At 35.6% G+C, this 23,974-nt stretch overlaps 1 protein-coding gene across 6 annotated transcripts in view; it reads left to right on the top strand.

The window, feature by feature from the left end:
- Window positions 1–23,974, top strand: part of CSMD3 (CUB and Sushi multiple domains 3) — a 621,549-nt gene that overhangs the window by 308,179 nt on the left and 289,396 nt on the right. For all 6 annotated transcript variants that reach the window (XM_027684441.1, XM_027684440.1, XM_027684437.1 and 3 more), the window contains 2 exons: window positions 784–887; window positions 6,788–6,900. In XM_027684441.1, coding sequence (XP_027540242.1) covers window positions 784–887; window positions 6,788–6,900 — 217 coding nt within the window. The remainder of the gene's footprint in view (window positions 1–783; window positions 888–6,787; window positions 6,901–23,974) is intronic.

Raw genomic sequence — 23,974 nt, 5'->3', positions numbered from 1 at the left:
TTAAAGCATTAAAAATTCTTGCATATAAATATTCTGTCATTTTTATCTATATGAAAGTTTGAGAAACTTCTATTATTTTACATAGAGACAGAGTAACCATGATTAGTACTTGGGTAGCAACAATGTGCTTTATTTTCTTTTCTAATAATATGGCTGAATTTTGCTCTAAGTGAAAAATTCATTGTTTTCTTAAAATGCAGCTGAATTTTTTATCCTTCAGCATAAATATGCATACAGTGATTTAACTTACAGGATATTAAAAATGGCCATGTTTCTTATACTGGTCTTTTACTAAGAAAATTACTTTTACCTTTGATGCCTCTCTATCCTACTTGAGCCAGATTACAGATGTCAGGAGAAAATTATATTCTTCACCTTCACTGCATTTACTCAGTGAGGTACAATTATTTAGTTGGTATTTGAAGACAGTTGTATTGCACAAAGTGCAATTAGTTATGTTGCCCTTTGAGTATATATTAATCAAAATCTAATGCAATTATCCAGAACTGTAATAAACATGTAACAACTACATAAATAAGTAAAATTATGGTGCTTTAAAGAAGTCAACAGAGTGATGATACCTGTAAGTTATTATAATTCATATTTCATGAACCAAACCCTTTGGGTTAATTACAATAATTTATTGTAAAATATGCTAAAGTTGCATGCAATTATTAATTAGAAGATATATTTTATTTACACTGATGAAAATCTTATTTACAGACTCATCTCTCAAGTACAATTATTTATTTCTAAAATTTATTTATTTATTTTATTTCCTAGGTTATTCAGATAAATTTTGAAGAATTTGATTTGGAGATTGGTTATGACACACTGACAATTGGTGATGGAGGAGAAGTCGGTGATCCTAAAACTGTGCTTCAAGTGTAAGTCTTTTGCATCTACAATTTGTATGCATTGAAGAATGTCATTAGTATGTTTTTGGTGAGACTAAATAATTATTAGGATCAGGTAAATAACAAAAACTAATCTTACTGAGCTTTTAAAATTACTGAAGGTGACAGTTTAAATACATTTTTACATGATTACTGCTCTAAATTCAGAAAGAGATGAGCTAGACATCACAAAAGAAAAATATAAGCTAAAATTAGAAAATTTTAAAATGCATGGTCTGGACATTCATGTGTAGATGTAAATTTTAGGTGCTATTGTGCCACCTTTATAAGTGTGTTCTCAAATTGAAAGTGTGTAAGAACATAATTGAAAATAGATAAATGGACAACTTATACACAAACTTTTACAATCTCCTAGCAAGGTTAACATGACAAAAGATATGCTATAGAATGTTGACCTTTAAGTGCTTATTGACTATTATAGATAACTCAAAAAAGCAAGTTGTGATGAAAATTACTACAGAGAAGGGCTGAATAGGATATTACCTAAACCACATATTTCAAAGAAGCACTGAATATTGAATAAGATTCTTATCATCCATTGACATTCTTTTAGAATATGAGAGCCCAGATATGTAGACATATAATATACTTAACAATCACTGATTAACTTCAGAATCCATATTTCTCAAATACTTAACTTGTGGCACTAATTTTTGTTCATTCCACAGTCACTTGAAAATATGCAGAACACTGTAATTAGTATTGTTGTCTGTCGTTTTATGTAGCTCCAGTTCTGTTCTGAGTAAATAATTCAATATTTTCAAGGAGAAATGAATGCCTCTTAAATTACATTGTATTTATTTTTTTTCAAATCCGAATCAATTTTATGGAAAAAAAAAACTCCAAACCAAAAGTGTGATTTATTGCTTATAAATCATATTTTGCTTGTAAGGGATTGTCTAATGTTAAGAAAATAATTTTTTTAGAGGCCAAATATTATTTACTTGTTATTTTTAGATAAACTGACCTCCAGCAAGTACGTCATGTTATCATTAGTTCAAATGAGTTAGAAATTAAAACACAGATAAGAACAGAAGGAGATGAGATAAAAGTTTAGTACAAAATGTATTTAATCATAAAACAAAAGAATAGCAAAATTAGGATTCCTTAGAATTATATTCACTATGGTATATTTAATGGAAATGTATTAAAGTGACTTTGTGTATTGCAGTTTTCCATTATTCACCATTAGAATGATACCAAGAATTAGTTTCTTTGAGTACCCTGAAACCAAGGTTTGCCTCTTTCTCTGTCCTAATTTCACATCATTAATAGTAGTAGTTGCAAAACTTTGAACAGAACACACAGCTTTTTCAGGATTTGCAGATTTTTATCATGAATTCCCCCTCAGATTTGTCATTCAGAAGATAGATTATCTGACCTTCTAGTTTTAATTGGTTTTGTAATCATTGTATCCTTTCTGTTCTGTTCTATTTTGTTTAATATCTTTTTCAGTGGTCAGGACAAGGGGTTTGAGTGCACCCACAGTCAGTTTGCAGACAACACCAAGTTGGTCAGGTGTGTTGATCTGCTGGAGGTTAAACAAAGAGGTGAAGCTCACGGGTTTGTAGTTCTCTGGATCTCCCTTTCTCTCCTTTTTAAAAATGGGAGTGATGTTTCCCTTTTTCCAGTGACCAGGGACTTCAGCTGACTGCCATGACTTTTCAAATATGATGGAGGGTCGCCTGGCAACAACATCCACCAGTTTCCCCAGGATCTTGGGATCCATGTTTTCAGGCCCCATAGACTTTTGGCTTTTCAGTTTTGTCAAATAATCTCAAACCTGCTCTTTGCTTACAGTGGGAGTGACCTTCTCCCCCAGCTCCCACCTATAGGGTAGGGGAAAGAAGTGGGAAGCCAGACTGCCAGTGAAGACTGAGTCAAAGAACTCATTTAATACCTCAGCCTTCTCTATATCCGTTGTCACCAGTTCTCCCTTCTCATTTATCAAGGTGGTCACACTCTCCATGGCCTTTTTTTCCTGACCAATGTTAGAAGCATTCATTGGACATTGTTCCAGTGTCAAACGGTGGAAGCATCTGCCCAGGGAAGTGGTGGAGTCACCATCCCTGGAGGTGTTCAGAAGATGTGTAGATGTGGTGTTTAATTACATGGTTTAGTGGTAGACTTGGCAGTGTTTGGTTAACAGTCGTACTTGATGATCTTAAAGGTCTTTTCCAACCTAAATATCTGACTCTTAGCAGGATTTACACAAGTATTTCAGGTGCAATTGCTTTAGGGTAACGCAAAGTCTCTTCAGTGGATTGTAGATGTGTTAATTGCTTCTAATAATAAATTTGAGAAGTGGGAAAATACTGTAATATCTATTTTATAGGTAGTACCAATCATTAAAAATATATTTCTGATAATGCTAGAATTCAATTTCTGCTATTCTTAGATTCCTAAACTATATGGAATATTCTCTCATGTAGAAAGTACCAATTCACCAGGTCTCATTAAAATTTAACTAAAATATTATTACTGAATTACAGTATGCATTGAGGCACAGTAAAATAATATTTTAAATTTTGAGTAATGTGGTAAAACAGTCTGTCCAGCTTGTAATGCATTGAACATGTTAGTATTTATATAAAAGTATTTCTGATGGCAACACTTAGTTGGGGAGAAATGATGAACATACAGTATTAAACTTGTCACAAGTGTAAAGGAATTCTGAAAAATTTTCTTTAATAAAAAAGTTAATTAGAATTTTCAAGTGTTAACATATGATAAGAGAATCTGTTCTGTAAATAACTAGGAAAATAATTTTAAAGAATTATTACTATGGTGATCCTGGAAAAGCAAAAAAGAGGTACCCCATTAATTAATGGGGTATATTATTTTAAGTATATTAAGTATATTATTTTTGTTTACCAGTGGAATGATTATTCTGTGATCAGAAGTATCAATGGTGAAGTTATTAGGATTGAAATGCATAAAAAAATTACATGGAAGATGGAACATAATTGAGTACTGTAAAAAGCATGTAAATCTTCTCTCCTGTGAGCCATGCAGACTTTGTCTGAGATATGATGCATAACAAATAATTTAGCTGTTGTATCATATAATTTTTGGATTTTAAATTTTAAAATAATTATCTTTCCTCCAGAAAATTGCTGAAGAATATTGGTTTGAATGTCTGGTATACATGTTGATAATGTCAAAACATTTATTTTCCAATTTATCAGTTAATCAGGGAACTTATCCAAGTGCTTAATCCTCTAGTTTTACTGGGCACTGCTTGATAGGAAGATTCACAACCAAAAACTGAAGTTAAGTGGCATTTCAATAGAACTATGCTTCCTAAATTGATAATTGGAGTCCTGATTATTCCTACTCTGTGGATGTTAATCACAGAAATAGCTAAACTACAAAGCCTTTTCAGGACTTGTCATTAAGTTTCCCTGAGTGCCTGTGGTTCTGAGCCTGTGTATACATGGACCCAGCAATGTGAGTTTGCTCCACCCTAGGGTGAGCCTGGCACACAAGTGAACTTAAACCTGAAAGCTATACATTTTCTTGTCTCTTTGGTAAGATGACTAATATGAAGGCATATGTTAAGTGTTATTACCAAGGGATAGGGGGGAAGAAGGAAAAGAAATGGTGGATCCTCTTTCATACATCAGTCCCAGGACTTTTTCAGGATGTTTGGAAGTTTGCTTTCAGCAGGTGGTCCGACAGTCGCTGCAGGTTACCTTTAAACGCAATAGGCATCTGGGCACGGATTCCTGTAACACACGTTTGGAAAATCTAGTGCACAAGACATGAAACCCATTCTTAATCTTTTCGTATGCTTGCTGTGTTGGGTGTGCAAGCATCCAACCTCCCATATTACAGACGATCTTCTGCAAATGGAGAGTGTTGGAATCTTCTGAATATCCTCTAATCCAGCCTTCAGTATACTCTCTTAGGAGGAGAATGTATGTCACTAGTATATGGGAGGGGTAGTTCTGGAGTCGTAGAGGAAGAAGTGGAAAACACCCTGCTGAGTATTGTAACTGTTAGGGTTTTTAATAAAAAGAGAGACTTCATAATCACATACTTCCATTTCTACTGCTCACAGTGTTCACTGTTCATCTTTTGAAAAGGAAGGTGTAAGAACTTGTTTCCAGGAGAGAAATCCAAGTAGTGAATCCAGGGAAGAGGAAACCACATAAATCCATGGAAAGAAAGAAAGAATAATTCACAAGTTAAGAACTGTGTTATTATCTTAAATAATTCTTAAATGCCATTTTTTCTGAATCTCATTACTCTGTGGTCCCTTCCCAACTCTCTTACAGGGATCCTGAAGGACTTAAAAGTAGAGCAACAAGTGATTTATGTGTTTTGTTGATTTATTCTTTCTTTTTTAATGCATTTTCAAATGATATTTTTTTCCTCATGTACTATTTAATTGGAAAGTATTTTTTGTCAAAACTATGGATTTAAAAAAATGTGTTTATAATTAATTTCAGAAAGTAGAAATGTTAAAAAATGTGATAGGTATTTATCATAGGAATTATTCTGTCTGACACAACAGAGAGGTAAATATTCTCAATGGCCTTAATATTCAAAAAATATACTGTCAGTTACCAGTTACAATTACAAAACTGTTAGCCATTACATCAGTGTTGTTTCTGAGGAACATCCTGTTAATCTACTAGTTTGGCAAAGACTGAACTCACTGAAGACACTTTCCCTTAGTGCAGGAATGAGCAGTTAATACGTTTTGGCCAGGCATTTACTTGTTCAGTTCTGGCAAGAGGCTTTGTAGTAGCTCCATCTGTGAACACAGATGTGGGAACAGGCATGAATTTCTCCCACAGTAGGGTATTTCATACAGAAACAAGCTAAAAAAGACCAGAGGGGAGAACTAAAATTAACTGCAAAATATATTTAAAATAGCCCATTTGAAGTTTCAGCTATCTTTAAAAAATGGTTACAACTGTGAAAAAAATGAACTAACAGTTTGCACTCTTATACTGTCTTTTATTATGACCAATTTTACAAGAATGAAAAATGTTTTGGAACTTTTCAGCATTCTGTTTCAGATGATAAACTCTTACCAAATTTGAGACAAAGTTTTGGGAAAAAAATGTAATATGACATAAAACTGCAGCTTTCCCAACATTTCCTTTTTGCTATCATATCATTTCATTCAGTGAACAGAATGAATATTTAGGGTTGCATTGACTTGCAAATTTTTGCAAACAATATGAAAAGTGGAAAAAAATAAAAAAGAAAAATCAAGTTTAGTTCTTTCTAATTAATCGCCATCCTGCAACCAACATTAGAAGGTTTTAAAGTTGTGACATTTGTTATTTTTCTTAATGAAGGAGCAGACGTCAGGCTGTTCTTCCATTGTTGTGGTAGAGGTGATGAGGGGAGGAGAGAGAGTGCAGGGAACACATGGACTATCATAATAGTGTTGCTATTTAAGAATAGCAGCTCCCTTTTAAACATGCAAAGCATGTGTTCCAAAGTGAGTAGTTGTATACCAGAGAAATCAAAGAACCAGTGTAATGCCTCATTATGGGCTTCTAGTGCCTTTGATATGCCTGCGTGTACCCGAGTCACGCACACAGGGCTGCCAGATAAGGTTCAGGATTAGGGAAGTTACGTGTCTTTCTGGACCAGCAACTGAAATATTTCAACACAACGTGAGCAGTAGTTACATGTGTTTATAGGCTGCGATCAAATCTGCAGTCATTGGAAACTCGAGAGCTGTCTTGGCTACCCAGCCAGTAGATAACTAAATTAGTGTGAGCTGAATGCAATGAATTTATAAACAAACATAAAAAATGCTAAATAGTTATTTAGATTCCTTACAAAAAGAGAAAAAAAATCTAGTTACTTAAATGGCTTTACAGATTTTTTTTTTCTATCTATAGGTTAACTGGGAGCTTTGTACCAGACTTAATTGTGAGCATGAGCAATCAGATGTGGTTGCACCTTCAAACGGATGAAAGTGTGGGATCAATTGGTTTCAAGGTTAACTACAAAGGTAACGATACAACACTGGAAGCACATGTAACTGTGTACCAAAAATTAAGACAATATTATGAAATGTTTTTCTTTCATTTTAGTGGATGAATTCTATTTCCAGTTCTTTCAGTTTTTAAAACAGGAAAATGCAAGCTGAATTAAAAAAAAAATAGAAAAAAGTTAGTGTATTCTCTTAAGGTCTTATGTCACATGAAACTACACACTTTTTATTTCGTGTGTTCTTACAGCAGTTGGGTTTTGGCATATAGTTTTACCTTTATTTTATGGTATTTAATATTGAAAAATATTAAAATGAAGTAATTCTTTGATTATTTAAAACTAAATGTGTAAAACAAATGAATACTTCCTACATTCTTTTGAAAATTAATTATGCCTATCACAACAAAAAAAACCAAAACACTGCAAGTGAAGAACTCGAATTTCTGCTAAGCTTGAGCCAAGACAAAGGAAAACTTACCTAATAATGTTCTTTATGGTCTTCAAGTGCATAATGCACAATATAAAACAGCTGTTGCCATTTGACATTTTTGGGAGAATAGGCAGTTTTTATAGAGTATGAACAGCAAAGTCAACCAAAGGCTAAAGTACAATGTATACATACATATATATGCAGTTCTATATTATTACAGAATGAGTTATGTTTATTATTTTTATACTACATATAACATAGCTGCATGTAGTCTTGTAAGAATTTTTTTAGTTGCATGGTTTCTGCCTACCACCCAAACCAGATAATAGCAAGTGTGATTATTCATCAGAAAGGGAGAGAGGAAAGACAAAAGTTAAACCAGTGACTGCGTGTATTAGAAATGGAGCTGATGTTGCTGAGAATGGGAAAATGGAGTGAATAAGTGTACTGAGAGTAAACCTGCACAATGTGACTTGCTGGCTTTTTTTGTTTTTTTCCTTTGGCTTTCCATGTCTATTAAGCCCCATAGTGGCATGGCATGAGTACACTTCTTCACTCTTGATATCCAGATCTTGTAGACTAAGATAGAAAGATCTTAGTACTTTGTTGTATGGTGGCCATTAAGAATGAGGATTTCCACATTCCAGCTGTTGAAAGGGGCAAGAAAAATGAATAGTATAAACAAGTTTAAGAATTTGTTAATATAGCAAAACTTGAAACATAGCTGAGTGAAAAAGGAAGTGTTTTAGATCTGAACTCCAAATAATCTGCACAGGTTAAGTTGTTGATTCTATTATTTACAGGATTCTTTTCTGGTAAAATTAATTTTGCTTGCAACAATTTTAGTTTGCAGAAGGCACAGGATTATTGTCTATTCTTATAAAGTACTACTATGTCTTGTTTTATTCATGAGTTACATTTATTCTTAGAAGCTATAGTTCTGCAAGAATAAAATTAATTGAATATGAATAGGTAGAAGGATACAGAAAGGGTGAACATTCACAACAGCATCTCCATATAATCAATTTTGTGATTGGATGCCTAGATATTGAGTCTGTATTTCTCTCTTGTCTTACAATGGTAGTTTACACTAGTTCACTACATAGCACTTGAATGCATCAAGCATTCAGTGGGATAGGTACTTGTGGTGGGGCTTGTTTTGGTTTTTCTTTTTGCTTTGTTTTGGTTTGGTTTTATTTTGTGGGTTCTCCCCCCTCCTCAATCCAGAATATGGGATAATTTTTTTATATAAGTTGCCTTCACTTAGATCCCTGAGAGGATGTATTCCTTAGAGAAATATTGGGCAATGTTCATAAAACAAAATGGGAGGAGTAGCAAGGGCAAGTCAGGTTTGAAGTGGTTGCTATTTCTGTTGTTGTTTTTTCTTTGTCTTGAAGTTCTTTCTTGTAAAGATGGTAGGCTCTGAAAATGTGTAAATGGATAGTATTTTGGATGATCAGCTACTCTGAAATCTAAGTTTTGGAATTAATGAATTGGAAGATGAGAGGAAGTCCAGTGAGGTAAACTAAGTATTTATGTTAGAACAATGCATTCAGGGCTATGACTGAACTCTGAATTCTTTATAGAATCAAAGAATTGCAAAGAATTTTCTCTTTTCAAAGACTTTTAAGAATTACTTGAAAGAATTATGATTTCTAGGAGTGAGGGTCAGAAGACATTTTAGTTTAACTGATTTCATGAATTATTAATTATTAATTTTATGAATTACTCCCTATTACTAAGTTGGACGTACAAGTACAAGTACACCCAACTTACTTGTACATCTCTTGACTACATCAAATTCTATTCCTTTAACTTGTCCCACCTCACAAATTTCACTATCCAGTTAGACACCTAATTAAGGCTGATTCTGTATCTATTTATGTCTTATATGATAAGGTCTTGTAAGTTTCTGCTTACATCAAAGGTACAATTAAATTAGCATTTTAGATTAGATTCGGCAGTTTGATTTTTGAGTGGAATCTTCTTCTGATCATTCCCGCTGTCCTTGTTTTAGTTTCCATCATGAAGCAATCTTGAAAGGCACAAATTACACTTGTTTGAGGTAATTCATAATATGCAATTTTATAGCATCCAACTCCTAATGGGCATTTATCAGGACCTTATAAAGCTTTTCCAAAGTAAAACCACTAAAACATAATTAAATGCTCGTAGATAGTATGGATATTGTATCTTTTATTATTTCAATTTACAGACCTGCTTATGTTGGAGTTAATTACTTGATATTGTACTTGATAACAGTACCTACTAACAGCTAAAATAATTTATCACTAAATGGTTTTGATGCTTAAATATCTGCTTTAGTGCTTCTGAGACTCAGCTAACTGGAGGTAGTGGAGGTGTACGTGCCTCATTCCATCAAAATTCGTAAGGACATTCTTCAATCTAATTGACATTTAGTTCTGAGTCTGGCAGACATTTTTAAAATATAGATTGTTCCAAGTCCTACACGGAATATGGTGGAAGGAAGTAAAGGTCATTACCCAGTGCCCCTCAAAATGGTATACTTGCTCAAGGTGCAAGATAGAAGGTCACCTCCTTTCTGACTGGAATAGAATTGAATATGCCATACCATTTTTAATTATAGAAATAGACAAATAAATTTTTTAATACCTCTGCATTTATCAGTTTTCAGCTGAGTAATTCCTTTAAATTTATGTTATTATAGGAACTAATATTTTCTTCACTTTTATGTATCTGCCATTTGAGACAATCTAGTAAGTTTCTCTGAAATAATAAAATTATTTGTCTACTTGTACATTATTATGTGTCTACTTGTACATTAAGATGTTGCATATGGAGTTATTTTATGGTTTTAATAGCTAGATCCCATTGTAATTATTTAAATATAAAAATAGACATAAGTATTGGAGAGAGTATTTTAAAGTAAATAAGTTTTCATTGTTGTTTTGAAATTCCTTTTACAGTAACCCATAGAATAAAACTAATTAGGAAGGTAGAATAATGAATATCAGGATTGGCAGGACAGAAATACAAACACTGCCTTACTAGAGATGTATTTTACCTGTTATCTCACTTGTATAAGCTGGCTTTGTTTATTTGTTTGTTTGTTTGTTTATATGGTTCAAATATATGTGTAGTTTTATTAAGTAAAAGCATGGAATATTTAGAAACCTGAAATTTTAAGTTAATTATTTTCAAATCATAATTTTGGAGATTTTTTTTTTAATTACTGTTCACAAGTTGCATGAATACTTTGGATCCTTCAATATTTCATGAAATGGTGCCATATTGTCACAGTAGCACTTCTATTCCCAAAGCCATGGTGAAGACGAAAGAAGTACTTATCTAAACAATAGAAGAGAAACAATCTCCAACATATTCAAACACTGGAACTGAATGATCTTCATCTATAATTGAATAAAAAATAGCTGCAAAAAATACAAGACAAACAAATAAAACCATGGTATAGCCTTCAAACACTAGAAACCCAATTTTATGAAATAAGATTTTGGAGAATTGTGAATTTATTTAAATTCACAAAAACCCTTGAGAATCTAGTGATGGAATCTTACAGTTCTTGGAAAACTATACGTGAGCATTTTAAATGCAGTAGCTTTCACATACACAAGCTTCCTTTTGTAACTTTGGACATACGTGCAAGATTAAATTCAAAATATTCCTTATACACTTTTTAAAAAAACCTGTATGACAGAATTTGTGGAATTTAGGAATAATGTAAATAATCATGATGTAAATTAAAATAAAAAAAGGTATTTTAAGAAATGAAATCAGTAATGTAAACACAGTACAAAACTATCCTGTATTAGGACCATGTGGGAAAGCTTAACTTCTGTTTAGGTCAGATTTGAGTTCTCTGAAACAGAAGAAACTATCCTCAGGGCGGTCTAATTCTGTTGGGTCCTGATACCAAACCCTCGGTTTCTGAGCTGTGGCCAAATCTGAGGGATTTTTTTTTTTGTGTGTGGTGTCTTTGTTTTATTTTTCCCTAAATAACTGGCTACATGCTCTTTAAGACTTCTTAAATCAGTATGTTCTTCTGATAGTTGTACCTCCTATCAGGACAAAATCTGTACAATAATACATCAGATATACTCTAATCTAATTGCATAAGAAAATAAAGTTGAGGAAGGTTACATTGACTGGAGTGTAATGATAAGTTGTAGAAGAGGGTTGTTTAATATGCCAAGTTAGGTGGGAGTGTAGGTAAAAAATGAATTTAAAACAAAGTAGACTTGCTTATTCAATTTTCTGCATTGATGATCTAATTTTAGGATATGGAATTTACACTCTGACACCCAGTATTTCAAAAGATTTCTTTTTGCTTAAAGCACGACTTTCATGTTGCTTCAACCACTGTGGCAGCCTGGGGTAGCCTTCTGGAGTTCGTGATCCGCATTTTCATCCTATTTTCCTAGCAGTAAGCACTGAGTTGCAGACACATCTGAGGTTTTTTTGTCCCAGATGGCACAGAGATATTTTTCCATGACTAACTGCTCAACAGCCTTTGCTTTTTTACTGGTGACAGAATACTGAATGATCTGAATTAGGCAGATAGTTTAATCCATTGTTAGTCCTCTAACTATGTCTGGAAACATGAATTTCAGACGTATATGTGAAGTAAGATATGTTTGCCATAACACAGGCTTCAGAAAGATCTCATCTTGACAAGTTGTGGGAGTAACTTATCTATGAAACATATGTCTTTGTGTTCATTCTACCAAGAAAAATATAGCTTTAATTCTTGCTGTTAATATTACAGGCTAACTTTAAAAAAAATTCTCAGTGAGATTGTGGACAGTTTCATTGTGTAGTTTTTGGTTTTGGGTTTCACAGGACATTTGATGTGGTTTTCTTAGTTAAATACTACATAGTCCTCCTTTTGTGAGAAAGGGGGAAGTGAAGTGTCCTTTCTGCACATCAAAATCAGGAATTAAATCTATGACAAATTTCTCATTTCTGAACTGTTCAGTTTATCAATTTCAGTATATATTCTCTTGTGGTATTTTCACTGTTGTGATGATTTCTGTTGCCTTTGTACCCACTCTCGTCTGTATTTCTCATCATGTGTTTGTTCTCTTTGTGTGTGTTTTGTGGTGCAGTAACTAGACAGGATCATATCAATGATTTATGTAATTGGATTCTAATACCCCCAATTCTATTTCTTGTGCATCCTAACTTCATTTTGCAGAAAGAATGACAAGCAGAGATTCATATTAATGGCAAAAATCCCTGCAAATTATTTTAACCCATATAAGCCTCATGTTTAGTACAAATTTTAAAAGATTTAAACACTTCTTTTTGTGCAACCCCACTAAGCAACAGTTTACTAATACAGCACAGCTTTCTTTGTACTGATTCAATTTCTGCTGAAAGTGTGTTATTGACAAGTTTTGTAATTCAAGATTGCTAACTTACTGCTAAGATGATAATTGGTGCTGTACACTCTTGTGTTTTCCTGCTTTGTTGGCCAGAATTCACTGCTACCTTTTTCTGACCCTACTCAGTCAGTATTATCCAAATATGTTAATAATACTTTTATCTAATTCTCAACCAATATATTTAACACAAAATTTCCTTTTTTATAATCCCTAGATTATAATAATATGAGAACAGCTGTACAGAGTCATGATAAAGATTCATTTACCTGGGTATGACATAAGGAAAAGAGAGCAAGCCATGATATAGTGATATTTCTTCAAAATGTGTTTTTTCTCCCTAACAGTTTGTGGCACAGAGACTTCCTAAATCCAGTGTATTTATGGTAGTAAAACTTGATCTTTTTTCATCCATGATTTTGTATATTTTTCCTCTCAAGTCCACATACATTTGTAGTATTTTGAATATTTTACGTCAAGGACATTTCAATGAAGTATCTCCTTTTGTTCACTATAGTTCTACTGCCTTCATCTGATGCCTTTTTATTCTTTTCCTAGAAAATACAATATATTTTATGTCCCATTTTACTGCTTACTCAGTTTTGCAGGACCTTTATTTCTTCACAGGTGATTGTCATCATTGTTTCATCTAATCTAGTACGATCAGCAAGCTTTGTCATTTCACTGTTTGCCTTGTATTCTATCATATCTACCAATATATTGTCCAACAATAACTTTAACTACCCTGACATCTGCTGGAAAAGCAACACAGTAAAGCATAAACAGTCCAGGAGGTTCCTGGAAAGTATTGATGTCAATATTCTGAAATGGATACTGGAGGATCCCTCAAAGAATGGTGTAGTGCTTGACCTCATACTGACAAACAGGGAAGGTCTTGTTGGAGATGTGAAGGTAGGGGTCAACCTTGGCTGTAGTGACCATGAGATTGTGGAGTTCAGTGTTGGTCGAGAAGGAAGCAGGGCAGCAAGTAAGATTCTAGCCATGGAAAGTCAGGAGAGCTGATGTTAGCCTCTTTCTTGGAAAAATCTCAGGGGAATAGGCACGGCAGGGAAAAGGGGTTCAAAAAAATTAGTTGATATCCAAGGATCACTTCAAACCATCCTCGAGAATGATGCATCCCAAAAAGCAAGAAATTGGGCAAAGGGGACAAGACATCTGCATGGATGAATAAAGAACACCTATCATTACTCAAGCATAAGCAGGAAATACAGACAAGATAGAAGAGGGTCAGGCCACTCAGAGGGAATATAGAGAGTTGTCAGAGTAAGTAGGAATGAGACAAGGCAGGCCAAGGCCCATCTGGCATTAAATCTGACCAACAATATCAAGGACAAGAAGGGCTTCTTCACATATACCAATAACAGGAGGAAAACAAAGGATAACATGGGCCCATTTGTAAATGGAGGGGGAACCTGGTAAAGAGGACACAGCAAAGGCAGTAACCAAATGCCTTGTTTCCAGTGGTCTTTACTGACAAGACCAGTCCTCAGGGATCTCTAACCCAGGAGAGTGGGGTAAAGGGACCTTGGAAGGAAAACTTTCCCTTGATTAAGGAGGGTTGGGTTAGAGAACACCTAAGCAAACTTGACATGCACAAGTCCATGGGCGCTGGTGGAATGCTGAGAGAGTTGGCAGATGCTGTAACAAGGCCACTCACAGCCAACTTTGAAAGGTTTTGGTGATCAGCCTGAAGACTGGAAGAAATCAAATGTCACCCTGGTCTTCAAAAAGGGAAAGAAGGAGGACCAGGGAACTACTGACCAGTCAGCCTCACCTCAATCCCTGGAAAGGTGATGGAGTGCCTCATTCTGGAAGACATGTCTATCCACATGGATGACAAGAAGGTGATCAGAAATAGTCAGCATAGATTCACTAAAAGTAGATCAGGCTTGACCAACCTGATGACCTTTTATCATGAAACAACTACCTGGATCAATGAGGAGAGAGCAGTGGATATTATCTACCTCAACTTCAGTAAGATTTTCAACACCGTCTTTCACAAAATCCTCATTGATAAACTCAAGAAGTGTAGACTGGATGAGTGGGCAGTGAGGTGGATTGAGAACTGGCTGAACAACAGATCCCAGAGGGTTTTAATCCAGGTCTAGTTGGAGGCCTGTCACTACTGGTGTCCCCCGAGGTTCAATACTGGGCCTAATATTGTTTAACTTATTCATTAATGCCTTGGATAGTAGAGCAGCTGTCTCCCCAGCAAGTTTGCTGATGACACAAAGCTGGGAGGAGTGGCTGATACCCCAGAGGGCTGTGCAGCTCTTCAGAGGGACCTCAGTAGGCTGGAGAGATGGACAGAGAAGAACTTTCTGAAGTTCAACAAAGGCAAGTGCAGGGTCCTGCACCTGGGGTAGAATAACCCCATGCTGTACAGGCTGGGGGCTGACCTGCTGGAAAGTAGCTCTGTGGAGATAGACCTGGTGGTCCTGACGGAAAATAAACTGTCCACAAGCCAGGAATGGGCCTTTGTAGCCAAGAAGGCCAGTGGTATCCTGGGGTGCATTAGGAAGAGCACTACCAGCAGATCAAGGGAAGTGATTCTGCCCCTCTAATCAGCCCTAGTGAGGCACATCTGGAATACTATGTCCAGTTCTGGGCTCCTCAATGAAAGAGAGACATGAAGATCCTGGAGTGGGTCAATGTAGGACTGCAAAGGTGATTAAAGGACTGGAGCATCTCTCTTATGAGGACAGGCCAAGTGAGCTGTGCTTCTTCAGCCAGGACAAGAGACAACTGAGAGGGGACCTCATGAATGTCGATAAGTATATGAAGGGAGAGTGTCAAGAAGAGGATGAAAAAAGGCTCTTATGGTGGTGCCAAGCAGTAGGAAAAGAGGCAGTGGGCAGAAACTGGTGCACACTATCTCACCTCAACATGAGATAGAACTTCCTTACTCTGCAGTAACCATGCACTTGTGTTGTGGACGACGGGAAAAGTATCACACGACCACAGTATTGATCATGACTAATCCAACTTTATTGCTGTAAGCTTCATGCTTATAAAGGTTAATAATTAGCCTCATACATATTCCAAGCATAGGCTCATCATTGGCTTCTAATTACCTAAGGCATATTTATGCAAATGCTGCTTCTTTCTCATGCCTATAGTTACATATTTGCTACTTAGCTACTTTCACTGCTTTTCCCATCCTGTTGTTTTATTCTTTCCATCACGTATGCAGTTTCTTAGACAATGCAGCTTCACATCAGACAATGCAGCTTCACAAACACAGTGACCTTCTGATAGTTTCTCTGCTTTAGCGTGAGATTCTCATGTCCTCTTTCTAATAACCAGGTTTCTACAATATTTTCCACACACTTGGACAGATAACCCAGAGAGGTTGTGGAGTCTCCGTTGCTGGGGATATTTGCAAACCGTCTGGGTGCAATTCTGTACAATGTGCTCTGGGATGACCCTGCTTGAACAGGGATGTTGGACCAGATGACCCATTGCAGTCCTTTCTAACCTTGCCCGTTCTGTAATTCTGTGAAACAGATTAGATAGTGAAGAAGTCTATTAGTGAGTTCTTTTCTCTGATAGAACTGACCATTTACTTTTACCATCAACTAACTATATTTTAAGCAAACATGCATAAAAACCCTGTCATTTTATGACAGAGATCCTAATATTGGTAAGAACTTTCCATTTGCACTTCCTCAAATGCCCTTTTAGAACTGGAAATAGTATACCCATCATGGTTAAAGTAGGTCTTGTATTTTATTCCCTTTTCCAACATTGTTTTGGAGGAACTGTTTCCTTATGAGCAGACCCCTCCCTGAAGCCATGGCCAAGATTGGGTGGGGGTTGCATGGAGAGGAAGATGCTCCTGGGCAGAAGCAGAACTCTCTCCATCTTGTTTGGAACCACACTTTCCTTGCTGGTAGGGTGGAGAGAAAGGGAGCGAGACACACCGGCTGCTTCAGCCGCTCAATTCAGGAAACTTCACTACCAAGAACTCTTGGACTGGTACCAAGAAAGTGGCCACCGCCATCCTGTGTCTTGGGAGTTATGAGAAGTCATACCTGTTACTGAATCCTGTAACTGTTGTCACGTTCCAAGGGGTCTGAGCCACCCTCAGGGAGCCACCCCCAGCATGGTGCGAGAGAAGAAGAGAGTAAAACTGTGTGACTACCACAGCCGTTCCTCTGCGAGCTGCGTGCTTGGGAACAGCCCCTGCATAAGAACCAGTGTGGAGCTGAGCCCAAACCCCAGGGGAACTGAGCCCAGCTAAGCTGCATGGAGTTCCAGACAAGTGGAGCCGAAACGGAGCACAGGCAAGCCTCAAGGAGCCACTGGAGGTTGGGCTGGATTATCTGCAGAGGTCACTTCAAACCCCTAACTATTCTATGATTCTCTGCATGTTAGTGTTGTTCAATATCCTCCAAGTTGATTTAAAAATGAGGTTATTTGTATTCAAAATGACTTAATTTAATATTCATATTTCTACTTAATGGTTTTGTTTGGTTAAAAGGAAGGTAATTATTTTCATGGCATATGACTTATGATCCATTTTCTACAACTCCCCTCTTATCAGTGGAGAACTGGTCAGACAAGTTGTTGTTTGAAGGTGACTCCCAGGACTCTTTAATTTTGTTCAGTAAAACTATAGGTCTTCTGCTTTATAACATTTAATTAAAAGCATTTAGCAATCCAACCTTTTGTAGTCGTGTTATCCATAAAGAAGAGAGGAAGACTTTTCTCTGCTCTGACCTTGGTCTGCCAGGCAATATGAATACATTACACATGGAAAGGTCATCTTTTGCTATGTCCCTAAGTATTAGCTACTGCTTAAACCAGGACTCTGGGCTAAATAGCTGTTACTCTGACTCGTCCTCTTCAGCATTTGAATGTATATTTAACTGCAATTAGTTTTGTTGTCTAAAGCATTAAGTATATATGTTACATTTACCTCTGATTTGGGGGTACAAATCTACCCAGACCTGCTTGTTTATTTGTGGGAGTTAAAATTTTTGTATGAGCATTTTTGAACTTCATCTCTGTAGCTGAAAGCAAGAACACATATATACAAATAATAAAGCAATTCATGCTTTGGGAAGATTCTCCTGGGCAAAGCGTAGAACTAGAAAGCCCAATATGATAGAATAGCAGTTAGGATATCTTAACCTGAAGAGCTCTAAAAAGTGCCATGCACATGGAGTTCTGTCACCATATTTAATATCTTTCTTATCTCTAAGTGAATCTATCTCATTGTTTACAATACATAATTTTTGAGTTCTCCAACAACTGGCCGTGATTCCCAAGTTCAAACCTGGCTGTTTACTCCACATATTTTACAACACTGAGAATTTGCAATGCCTGATTAGTCTCCTTTTACCACGCTTGAATTTGAGTTGATGGATGTCCCCCTCCTGGCTGCATTGCACCAGCTTTCTTGCAGTGGTGAAGATCTGTGTGTGGCAGTCTCTGGAGGTGTCTGCTTTCAAAACAATAAGATACATTTCCTGCTACATCAGCCTGTGAAAGCGTGGCAGACGCAAGATTTCCATCTGTTTGCTGATGTAACATCATGGCATAGTGGTTGATTTATTTCTTCATCTGTTGGCATTGCATGAAACAGAGGGTTAAAAATTTATTTTACTTGCTTGCATTAAGAGTGAAGCTTGTTGGTTTGATTTGTATAATTCAGTATGTAGGATAGCTACAAGCAGGTCAGCACTATATTTAAAATACAGTGAGAACTTAAATTTTAAATGTATGTATGTATGTAGGTTTTTCAAAATGCTCCAGCTAAAACAGTCCAAAGAATCAGCATAACTGGTTGAGATTTTTCAGTTCTCTAAATTGGACTTCTCAGTTTTCCATATTGCCAAGCCTATGCCCTGAGAATATTCTTTTTTTTTTCCCTTCTTTTTCCTCCAAGCCAATAATTAATTTCTGTAAGTGCTATTATGCTAGAAAACAAGTACATCAGCAGTGTCTTTTCATCATATATTTTCATGTTCTGAGAAACTTCTATTAATTAACTATATTGCATATTAAAGTAGACTGTATCTTATATTTATTGCTGGCATTTTTTTTCAGTTTGCTGTTGGTTAGCATTTTCTGTAACATATTTCTAGAGAAAATACCTATAAGATGTAATGCTGTAGATTTGCCTGACTGTTGAGGTTAACCCCAGCAGGCAGCTAAATCCCACACAGCCACATGCTCACAGCCCTGCAGCAGGATGGGACAGAATCGAAAGGGAAAAAGTGAGAAAACCCATGGACTGAGATAGAGTTTAATAAGTCAAAAGCTACACATGCAAGGAAAACAAAGCAAGGCACTCATTCACTATTTCCCATTGGCAGGCAGATGTTTAGCTATTTCCAGGAAAGCAGGGCTCCATCATGCATGATGGTTACTTGGGAATGCAAAGTCCACACCTCTGAAAGTCCCCATCTCCCTCCTTCCCCCAGCTTTTATTGCTGAGCATGACATCAAATTGAATGGGGTATTCCTTGGGTCACTTGGGATCAGCTGTCCCAGCTGTGTCCCCTCCCAGCTTCCTTTGCAGCCCAGCCTCCTTACTGGTGGGGTGGTGAGGGACAGTAAAGGCCTTGACTCTGTGTAAGCACTGATCAACAACAGGTAAAATATCAGTGTCTTATCAACACTATTTTCATTGCAAATCCAAAACATAGCACCATATGAGCCTCTTTGAAAAAAATTAACCCTATCCCAGCCAAAACTGTTACACCAGCTTACTGTATGATGATGCTTACTTCCAAAGATAGTGCACAAATTTTGCATTAATCATTACCTTGCATTAAATTAATTAATTATTTTTATGAACTGATGAGTCTGTACTTTCACTTTAGTAAGTGTTATTGCAAACCTTTTGGTATGATTGAATCCTCATCATATTTTTCTGGTGCTGAAGCAAACTTTAGTTTACTAAAGGCTAGTTTCTGTGGCACAGAGAACATTATATTAATTTCTGCTTGATGTGCCTTGTTTTTTTTACTTTTATAGAATTTTTTTAATTTTAATTTGTTCTTATGGAAAATTATGCTAAAGACTATACAAAGAATTTTTTTAACTTAAAACATGTCTCTAGATTTATATGCAGTGATGACTCAGTTATCTGAAATATATACTGAACATCCCCTTTTGTCATTGTATTCAAAATACAAATTTTTGTTTACCTTGCTGTCATATTCTCATAGAAATTATACATATGAAATAAAGCACTGAATATAGGCATTTTAGTACACCTATTATGGATGTACGTGGAATATAAATAAAAGCTTGCATCCTTCAATTAAAAATCCATAATCATGTTATGTTATAGCTTATACTTTTGAATAGCCATTGTACTCTTTCTAAGAACAACTGCCAGCAAGTTGCCTATTCTTTTCATTTTTTAACTTTCCCTTTCTTTCAGTCCTGCATGGTGTATTTCTATGCATAAAAAATTTCATGACATATGAAAAAAATGCTACAATAACACACTGTAGATCCCCATGATGCAACAAATCTGTTATTAATGTGAGATGTGTAATGTGAGTTTGAATTCCTTAAAAATAAGGGAAAAATCCAATGCCTAATATTATGAGAGAGAATGCCTTTGTGTTGTCACATCAAAAAATAGACCATCATCTTTCTCCTTGAATTCTAAATCTTGGCCTTTTTTTTTTTTAATAAAAGAAGAGGGTGGCAGCTGGATAGCTGCCCTTGGCTTTAGCTTTCCTTTTTTTTTTTTTGGGTTATTTAACCACTAGCAGCATGTGTACAATGCTAAAAGATTTAATTCTGTCAGAAAACAAAATACTGCATGGACTGGTGAGTGTACCAAAGTGGTGTTAAGATGACTAACCACTGAGTCTTTCCCTTGTTTTCTCTAAACTACAGATCAAAATACACAGGATTTTTTATTATTATTATTACTACATTTTCTATGATTAATATCTGGTCATACCTTCTCTTGTTTTCAACCCTCCAGATTGTCCACATATTGTAGAAAAGTCCTTCCATGTACACAAAAAGATATATTTGCCAGGGACTTCTGTTCTTTGCTCTTCCCCTCTCCCCCTCTCCCTCTCCCTCTGTCTGTCCATCTCCCTGTTATTCTCTTCTCCTTCCCTTTTTTCCTCCCCCCTCCCTCTAGGCTGAAATATTTTGCATATTGAAACTCTTGCAAATCTTGTAAAAAATGAACTTCTGCTAAGCTGAAGTAACACAGGATGAGAGTAGATGATCTAAAATTCCTTTTAGGTTCAGGAACATTTATGAAGTCTGATTGAATACCTGAAAAAGTGAGAGGCCAAGAAATCCTAAGAAGTTCCAAGTTGATATGACTAGGCAAACGTAATGATCTTCCAGAAAACATGCTGTGGAATTAAGTACTTCTGATGCAGTCTTTGGTCCCATTTACTCTTAAAATAAAGTCAATATTTTATTTTCTAGAGTCTCTAAGTTCCTGTGCAAGCTTCTGGACTTGTGGATTTAGAAACTGACATTACTAGACTGAGACTATGATAAAATCAGAATTTGATATTGTCAGATAATTTTAAAAAGTATTTTCATGTTAATTATGCCACTTCCTTTAAAGAGGCCCCTAGTGAGAATTAGAGAACAAATTAGTGAATTATCACTTTTTATAATTATGATGAAAATAATAATACTAAATCATTATCCTCTGATGAAAACAATTAATGAAATATACCCAAATGAATAATATATGTCTATTTACTTATATATATACAAAAGCAACTTAAGCTTTCTCTGCCTGTCCAAAACTTGTGGATTATATGGTTTTTGAATTTTTACATCTACAATAGGGAGGAATTCTGTCACTTTCTCTTACTCACTCTAAGCTACCCAGTGCAAGAAATGTATTGACTCAGTGAAGCAAGTCAAAGGGTCATAAAGATTATTAAAATTCTGGAACAGCTTTCATATGAGAAGAGAATGAGATCACTGGAGTTCTTCAGACAGGACAGGAGAATGCAGAGGAGCATCTTATTCGTGTGTATAAGTCAGACTCTTCTCAGCAGTTACCAGAAGAAGCAATTGACACACATTAAAATATATGAAATTTCATCTGGATCTAAGAAAACACCCTTTTGTTATGAGGATGGTCAATCACTGGAACAGGTTGCCCAGAGAGGTTGCAGAGGCTCGATCCTTGGGGATCATTCAAAACTTGACCAGACATGATCCTGGGCAAATTGCTCTAAGGGTCACTGTTGTGCAGGTGGATTGGACTAGATGATCTCTAGAGGCTCCTTGCAAACTGAAAGTTTCTGTGAATCTATGATTCTATTATGAAAAAAAAAATGCAAGAGGCATATTTCTTGCTTTTGTATGTGGGGGAATAAAAATCATGGGGAGTAAAAAGGTTTTTCCGTATGCTCTCCATGATAGTTTCGTTCTGTTGTTCTGATTCTAACTGTAAGTGTCACAAAACACCCAAATTTATAGATTATATACTTTTGAAAATAATCTGAGAAATGAATGGTTTTTTGGTTTTTTTAAGCAGGAAAAAAGGAGGATTTTGAAATGCAAAGATACATATTTATTTGTTTTTTTAATGTCATTCCTCTGTAATCTTTTCTGGTTCTAAATTGCTTGTCGTAAGTCTGGTAATAAAAACATTTTATATCAGCTCAGTGTGCCTTGAATACAGTTTTCTGTGGTTTAGTTTTGACACATTGAAAACTACCAGGAAAATACCTGTTCCTTTATGGTTTATAAGAAAGAGGGTATTATGTTTTCCCTTTACCAATGGAATAGGAAATTTGACTCCCTCAAGTGGGAACACCTTTCAATATTTAAAAAAAAAAAATGCATATACAGACATATTTTTTCCAGCTGGATAGTCTAGAAGAATCACACGTATATGAAATTTCAATTGTTTGTCAGATCGACCAATGTGCCATTTTGTGCAGCTTGGAGATAGTGAGCACCTAGGAGCTGGTTCCTGGAACTGTACCTACATGAAGGTACAACTGCATCATGAAGGTACAACTAAATGAAGTTAATTCTATGGTGAAGGCTTTAGCAGTGCTGAGTGAGGAGTGATGGAGACAGCTAATGAAAGAAGACCACAGCTGACTTCTCAGCTAGGCTGAGTCTGGGGACACTGTTTTGAACTATTTATAACTGGGACCTAGGAAAACAGCATATGAGATTACCATGTCTTGAAAGTTTAAATTGCTTCAAGAAACTTCAATGATACAGAAAGACAATTAAGGTCTTTTTCTTTTTTAAATTTCTGCAAATTATAGTTTTCTTCTTTTTAAATGGAACTGCAAAGGCACTAGATGATAGGGGGTTTTTTGTTTTTGTTTTGATTTTTTAATGATTAACAAAATTGGAAAAATGCCTTATAAGATCACAGGGTAGAATATAAATTAAATCTGCATTTTAAAGTACTTGGTAAAATATAGAGATGTGAGCATGTGCTTGTAAACTAACAAATCTTAATTATTGTGTTTGCTAGTCACTTAAGACTTTTCATTTGAACTATTTGGATTGTTACAGAACCAATTTGAGAGGAAAATGAACTTTACTAAATAGATACATAGCGAATATCTTAATTACATGGTAATTAAAGAGATATTATGACAACTTTCTCCGAATATTAATGTAAATTACTAAGCAAATACAGAAGTTAACCTGATGAAATTAATAACAGCATATTAAACAAATGAGTTCACAAGTCAACCTCAGAAGGTGATTTTAGTAGACATTTAATAATAATGGAAATTAGAAGATCTGTTGGTGATGCTATTTACAGCTCAACTGAATTCTTGGGAATAGGGATACAGAGTGAGCTTATTCCAAATTTTAAAGAAGGAACTTCAAAAATTTGTGCTTGCTGAAATTTTGAACATCTCATTCCTAAAATCTTCTTCAAATCCAAAAAGTGGGGCCTGAAATTCTGCCTCCTTGAGGAAGCATTTTGGAGAGATGATCTAAAGAAACTAGGATGATGAGAACTGTGTCATCCCAACATAGCCAAAGGGTGGGATACAAGAGCAATTTGCAATTCATTCTAGGTTTGAGCAAAAGGGAATAAATATAAAAAGAAAAAAGAATTTCTTCTTTGTCTAATTCACATTTTAAGTCTAGCATTCATATTGTCTAATTAACACGGAGGAACCTTATTAACAAAACAGATAAGGTGGCACATAACCTTCCTCATATCTACTCCTTTTCCCTGGAGTGATGCTCACCTTTCCAGTGTCTCTTTGTGCCTGAACATTAACGTTTGCCTTCCTCTTACAGAGGGCAGTGGGGAG

This window comes from Neopelma chrysocephalum, unplaced genomic scaffold, assembly GCF_003984885.1.
Source record: "Neopelma chrysocephalum unplaced genomic scaffold, ASM398488v2 Primary Assembly neopelma1_66, whole genome shotgun sequence".
Classification (NCBI taxonomy): Eukaryota; Metazoa; Chordata; class Aves; order Passeriformes; family Pipridae; genus Neopelma; species Neopelma chrysocephalum.
This window is presented reverse-complemented; position numbering and strand designations above follow the sequence as displayed.